We start from the raw sequence: 7191 nt of genomic DNA, 5'->3' as shown, positions 1-7191 counted from the left end.
AAATATCTAATCAGCCGATCATGTGGCAGCAACACAATGCATGCAAACCTAGTCAAGAGGTTTACTTGTTATTCCAACCAAGTGACCACCAGATGGGGTGGTTTGAGTATCTCACAAGCTGCTGAACTCCTGGGACTTACATGCACAACAATCTTTAGAGTTTACAGAGAATGGTGTGAGAAAGAAAAAAATCCAGTTCTGTGGGCAAAAACACCTTGTTAATGAGAGAGGTTAAAGGAGAATAGCCAGACTGGCTCAAGCTGGCAGGAAGATGGCAGTAATAAATAATCAGCATTACAAGGGAGGCATGCAGAACAGCATCTCTCATCGCACAACACATCAAACCTTGAAGTGGAAGGGCTACAACAGCAGAAGACCATGAACATGCACTCAGTGGCCACTTTAATAGGTACCTCCTGTACCTAATAAAGTGGCCACTGAGTGTATATTGTTCATACAATCAATAAATCTGTAAGTGCTACCCCATTCCTAGCTCCTAATTTGTACTATTTGAAGGGTTTAATGTTAACATTATACTTGTGGACAGAGAAAATAAGATTGATTTCTAAATGAAAATCACTTAATTATATGCATTGTATCATGCATTGCAAAATGCATTCCAAAAGTATCAATAACAACAATTCATTAGTGACTATGCACTATACAAACCTGTTTGTAGGAAAACATCTAAAATACCATCGGATTATTTTTCATAGATGTCAAAACAATTGTTCCATAGTCATGAATTAATAATTCATATCTGAGTGCATAGGCACTTGAATTTATATTCAATAGAAAATTATTTAAAATTAATCTTCCAAATCAGTGCTGTTTGTTCAATGCTTTTGTCAGAAACCAATTTCACTTTCAATTTTACTACATCCTGAGACAAGCAATTCAGAGCCTCATCTGCAAGTCTGCAAGTGCAAATTTAATGTACATTTCTAAAAGATTGATTGTATATTAGCACAGTGTACAAGACTGACAATTCAAAGGCCTTAATATTATCTAAAATATTAGCTTAAACTGAGTTCCCATCAGGGCAGATGGAGAATTTAAATTCAAGTATTTAATTACATTTTGAAATTAATAAATATAACCAGTATAAGTGATCATGATATAAAAACCCAACTGGACTGTTATAAAAACCCAACGGATTCTCCAATGTCTCTCTAGGTTAGGGGTTCCCAGCCTTTTTTATGCCATGGACCAATACCATTAAGCAAAGGGTCTGTGGATCCTTTGGGAACCCCCACTCGAGGGGATGAGATTTGCCGTTTCTCCCCAGTCTGCTCACCATGTGATTCCAGATTCACAGTGATGCAGTTAACTTTAATTCTTGTCTGAAATGAACTAGCAGGACAAGAATAACTGGAGAGGAGTAATAAACGCAGAGTTTGCCAATTGTGCTCACACCATCTGAATGTCTAGTTCATGAAATCAATCCTAAATTGAGTGATTAAATATATTTTATTGACTCTATACAATCATATAAATTAGGCTGCACAATCCATTAGAAGTCTTTAATAGTCTTGAACTCTGGCATGCTCCACACTCGTCTGGCTGATATGAAGCTTTGCTCCACATCCTCTGAAACTGTCTTAATATTACTGCTGAAGGGATAGATCCTTACTCGAGATTTAAATGTCATCATGCTCACTGTCCGTTTCTTGCTCCATTGCCTAGTCAGGTTCCTTGTTTCTTGATCTTCCTTCATTCTCCCTATGGTATCCTGAAGAACGAATCGGAATAACTGCACCACCTCCTGCACCTCTGGTTCATATTCCTCAATCAATTGCCGAAACCTGCACATCAAATGAATATCTTAATTTAACCTATACATTCAACTAAAGTACAGTACAGATCAAAGAGTTAATACTTGTTGCTGCTCCTCGGGATCATGCATTTGCAATGGAACAAAAGGACAAGACCATTCAGCCCTTGACACTGTTCAACCATTCATTGAGAGAATGCCTAACACAACCATTCATGTTTTCCCCATATCCTTCACTGCCTTCAATAGATTTTGTTAAGCAATCTTAGAATTAAAAACATCAATTGAAAGGAATTACAAATTTCTACTTTTTGCAAATAAAATTGTTTCCTAAGTTCACTTCTGAGATAACAGATTCTGATCTCTAGGTAACGGTGGCTTTCCCAGCTGGCTGAAATGCTTTATTTATATCTATCTCTTAATATTTTGAAAATTTTATTTAAATAATCTATTAACCTTCTAATTTCAAGGATGTATAGCCCTCCTTTCTGAAATCTCTCTTTGTAATTTAAAATCTATGACCAAACCCAAGCTCCCATGCCTCAACTCCCAGAGACACTTATGCCCAAGCTAGTATTCCCAAAGCATATCATTAGAACAGCTCACAGTGTTCTGGGTGTGGTCGAACCAGGCTTTGAAACAGACAAATGTTTAAACAGAGTATGGCAGAATGAATGCAAAGGTGTTGTTTTTTCTGGCTCAAGTGTCTAGATCCAGGGTTCTTCATCTCAGAATATGGGATTGGCTGTTATGGACGGGGTTTCAAAGGATTTCTTCACCAAAAGGGGAGTGAATCCTTGCAAGAGTATTGGAGAAGTTCAGTCATCGGGGCAGAGGTTTTTAGATAATAAGGGAATCAGGTAGGTTACTGGGGAAAATTGACACTAAGGGTTAAATTCAGCCATAATTCTACTAAAGCAGCAACTAAGAGTGAATGACTTAATTTTGCTCCAATTTTATTTGCATACATTTATACATTTAGCACAAGTATAAGCGTTCATATAAACCTAAAATAATTTAACAGATAATGATCAGCTTCTTGTTGCCAAATAACTTGCCTGTGTTCATTATCTGTTTTCACAAAATAAAAGCAAGAATAAATAATTAATAACCTGTTGGATCAAAGTACTAAACGGTGACCAGCACTTTGGAGACATAGCACAATACAGAATGGAGGATCTTTTATCATTGACAAAACAAAAAAAAAAGCAAAATTGAATGAACGTTATGATATAACTACAGTTATTGGTGGTTTAAGTATGAATGAATCCCTGCTACATAGGATGTCACATAAAAATGCACAAAGATGTATTAAATTTCTGAATTATAGTACTATGTATAATTGAATATTCTGCCCTTAGAAAATATCTCTATGAATAGCACTATGAAATTATCCACCAATCATTTTTATAAAGTATTCATTTAATTAATTGTTAAAATAATTGGTTCTGATTCAAATGATAGGATTGTTGAAAGAATGGCTATAGTTATACCAAGAGTAGACAGACTGTAGCAAATGTTACTTGTTACCGTGGTGAATATGTAATGAAACATTGCTCACTGCACTATAATGATATAACAGAAAGTCCTAAAACCACCAATCTTCCTTTGCTTGACCATGAGACCGTTATATCAGTCAGTGAGAGATTCTGAAACAAATTTGCCCAGAGATGTAATGTTCTTGTCGAAGTCTGTCCCAAGCATCAGTGTAACATTGTGTTCTACAGGCTGCTCCCAGTTACCCCAAAACCACAGACAGAGAGATATCAACTCAGTTAAAGATACCCTTGGTTGACTCAGCACTTAGTGTTCTTTCAATACAAAGAGCCGTCCATGACTGAATTTTGCAAGGTACAGGGCTATATACAGACGCTTGACACAGCCACTGTATAGGTTCTGTGAGGAGAGGCCACAGTTTAAAGAGCTTTAACACAGTGAGGAGTTGGAGCCCATATTGAAAAGAAGCCTCACTGCTTTGTTGTGGAATATGTGTTAAAGGGCAATTCATGTCTGTTTGATTCAATTATGTAAACAAAATTATCTGTCTTATTATGAATAGTGACATGAATAAGCTCTGTTGGATCACTGTACATTTAATGAATAATATACATATATTTTGAGAAAAGAGAATATTCAATAACAAATATATGCCTTGCACAAATCACTGCATCTCTAGCAGAGGCAGAATTTCATAATGCAATGTTTTCCTTTCTGTGACTTAAAAGGGGAATTCCGGAGTGAGTCACTGTGCAGTTGTCGAAGCTCAACTCAGACAGGTCCACTGTCTACTTACCTTGTTATTTTCATAGCATCTTGCCAGCTCACCACCCCACAGTAGCAAACATCAATTGTCAAAAATTTGTGCCCTGCACTTTGACACCCTCCCACCACATGTTTGTACACATCCCCATACACATTACCAGCAGCCAAGTCATCCAGTCCTCATCGCACCACCTCCCCAAAATACAGGCATCAGATTATTTTCCAACACTAAGCTGAGAATCCAAACGCTACCTTTTTTTGCTCCATTATAAACTGCACCACTCTGAGTTCAATACATTGCCATGACACTGTCATCAGGCTGAGGAAGGAAGAACATAAGCTCTGGAGGTTATCAACAGCAGATTAGGGAGAGTAGTCAGCAGAGCAGAAAGATGGAATCAGCTACAGGGCACGTGGAATGCTGCCCAAAGGAGGACAAAGTGTCACCGGAAAAGAAAAAAGTTGCCAAAGGTTGAAGAAGCTTATAAAAGAAGACAATTTCAACAAAGCAAACCATCACACACAACAATCCTGTTCTCTCACTAATTTTTCTCTTGAAGCCACTTCTCCATACATTCCCATTACCATTCACCCTTGCCCCGATGCCACATTCTGCCCTTCACTTAGTCATTTAAGGTAATTTATTATCACCAATAACCTGCTGACCTGCACAGCTTTGGCTGTGGAAGGAAGCCTGGAAACCTGAAAGAAACATTGTTTATTCAGCTGTAGTGGTCATGGAGAGCACATGAAGACAGAGAGGGAACCAAAAATTATGATTAAATTTTGGTCACTAGAACTGCGAAAAGATGGCTCCGTTCACCATACCACTGTGCCTGCTTCTTAATCAGTTTAGTTCATCCAAAGGAAGAACAAGACCATTGTATAACAGATTAATATCACGCTGTAGCAACATTACCTAAGTACCACTGGTCCACAATAAGAAGGGTGGATGTTGGAACATGCTTCTTCAAACTCTAGCCTCTCCCCAGGAGTCAAATCATAGCTGTGTTGAGGATGGCTGACCAGCCAGCTGTAGTCCACACCTGTTTTTATTCTTCTATACTCATCCTCTCGCTCTCTCTGCATCTTCTCAGCTTGTTTTATTTGCCAGCTCAGCTCCATCATGAGGGTCTCTACGACCATATCTGTAGGGTTCCGCTGCGGGAATCTGTGATAGGGCTCATTCCATTTAAACCATGAAGATATTGACATTGTTCACTGGTGATGTTGTTCTCTGAAAGTACATTAAGGAAGATTTAGTGATCTGCATGAATTTCATCCTAAAGTCACAGGAGCTTTAAAAATTTTTCCTTAACCACTGAGGGTGATCATAATAAACAAATGCTGAGTGATTCTCTAAAAAGGAATTAAACTACCAATTGCAATGCTGGAGGAGGCAGTCTTATACAAATATATAGCATTTCCTAGCACCTCTTTCTTAAGCTATTTGATGAAATAATGGATGGGTGGAGGTAGGAAGTGCCTAAGCCCAAGAGATTCCGTCGATGCTAGAAATCCAAAGCAACCAGATGGGGAAACAAATAGAGGTGTCAGAAATGGACCAAGTGCATTTAAGGGCAGGGTGGAAGTTGGAGGCAAAGTTGACAGGTGCCTCCAACTAGCATAGCAGTTAGCACGACGCTATTTCAGCTTGGGACTTCAGAGTGTGGAGCTCAGTTCCAGCATCCTCTGTAAGGAGTCTCTGCACGCCCTCCCCGCGGAATGCATAGGTTTTCTCCAGGTTCCTCCCACAGTCCAAAGGCACACCAGGTAGGTTAATTAGTCATTTGCAATTGTCCTGGGATGCAGTTAGGGTTAAATTTGCACTCTCGGGATTTGCTGGGCAGTGTGGCTCAAAAAGCCAGAAAGGCCTATTTCACGCTGTATCTCTAAATAATTTAAATGCTGGAGGAAATCAGTAGGTCAGGAAGCATCAATGGAAATGAATAAGTAAGTCATCAGGACTGGAAAGGAAGGGGTGAAGATGCCAGAATAAAACAGTAGGGAGAGGGGAAGGAGCACAATCTTTAAGATGATAGGTGAAGCCAGGTGGGTAGGGGCAGAGGAGGATGAAGTAAGAAGCTGGGAAGTGATAGGTGGAAAAGTAAAGGGCTGAAGAAGGGAGAATCTGATAGGAGAGGAGATTGGGCCATGGAAGAAAGGGAAGGAGGAGCACAGGGGGAGCGATAGGCAGGTGTGGAGATGAGGTAAGAGGCAAGACTGGGGAATTGAAGGATAGGGAAGGGTGAGGGGAGGAAATAACCAGAAATGGGTGAAATTGATGTTATGGCATCAGGTTGGAGACTATGAGGGAATACAAGGTGTTGCTCCTCCAATCTCCTAGTGGCTTCACCATGGCAAAACAGGAGGCCACTGAACAACATGTTGGAATAGGAATTGAAATGGTTGACCACCAGGAGATTACTTTTTTTACAGATGGAGCTGAGCTGCTCAACAAAGCAGATCCCAATCTACTCTGGGAGACCAGATAGAATAGAACACTGTAGCCAGTTTGTCATAATAGGTCTTCAGTATTCAGTCAGGTACCCCATCTGGGCCAGATGCTTTCCCTGGATTCACTCTCATGAAGAATGCTCTCACATCGGCCTCAGAGACTGAAGTCACATTGTCATTGGGGGCTATGGGAGTTCATGAAGGTACCTCCATTTCTCCAAGAAACAGACATTCCTTGACATTCCTCCTAGTTACAAGGATTTCAGTAATAATGGTTATTAAGGAGATCAGGAATCTTTACTTCCTTTTTTAAAGTTCAAAAAATATACTTTTATCCATCTTAGAAGTGTAACATAGAAACATAGAAAATAGGTGCAGGAGTAGGCCATTCAGCCCTTCAAGCCTGCACTGCCATTCAGTATGATCATGGCTGATCATCCAACTCAGAACCCTGTACCTGCTTTCTCTCCATAACCCTGATCCCTTTAGCCACAAGGGCCATATCTAACTTCCTCTTAAATATAGCCAATGAACCAGTCTCAACTGTTTCCTGTGGCAGAGAATTCCACAGATTCACCACTCTCTGTGTGAAGAAGTTCTTCCGCATCTCAGTCCTAAAAGGCTTCCCCTTTATCCTTAAAATGTGACCCCTCATTCTTGGACTTCCCCAATATCGGAAACAATCTTCCTGCATCTAG

At 39.7% G+C, this 7191-nt stretch overlaps 1 protein-coding gene across 3 annotated transcripts in view; it reads right to left on the bottom strand.

Moving 5' to 3' along the window:
- Positions 1–1246: 1246 nt before the first annotated feature.
- rd3 (retinal degeneration 3, GUCY2D regulator) overlaps positions 1247–7191 on the bottom strand; it is a 29994-nt gene continuing 24049 nt past the window's right edge. For 2 of the 3 annotated variants that reach the window (XM_059985340.1, XM_059985343.1), the window contains 2 exons: positions 4956–5273; positions 1247–1805 (listed from right to left, as the gene is read on the bottom strand). In XM_059985340.1, the coding sequence (XP_059841323.1) occupies positions 1514–1805; positions 4956–5251 (588 nt within the window). In that variant the 5' untranslated portion in view covers positions 5252–5273 and the 3' untranslated portion in view covers positions 1247–1513. Of the gene's footprint in view, positions 1806–4955; positions 6465–7191 lie in introns of those variants that run through there. The other variant, XM_059985342.1, reaches the window with a different exon arrangement.

Source organism: Hypanus sabinus, chromosome 12 (genome assembly GCF_030144855.1).
Source record: "Hypanus sabinus isolate sHypSab1 chromosome 12, sHypSab1.hap1, whole genome shotgun sequence".
NCBI lineage: Eukaryota > Metazoa > Chordata > Chondrichthyes > Myliobatiformes > Dasyatidae > Hypanus > Hypanus sabinus.
The sequence above is the reverse complement of the archived record's forward strand: the minus strand, read 5'-3'. Positions and strand labels throughout refer to the sequence as shown.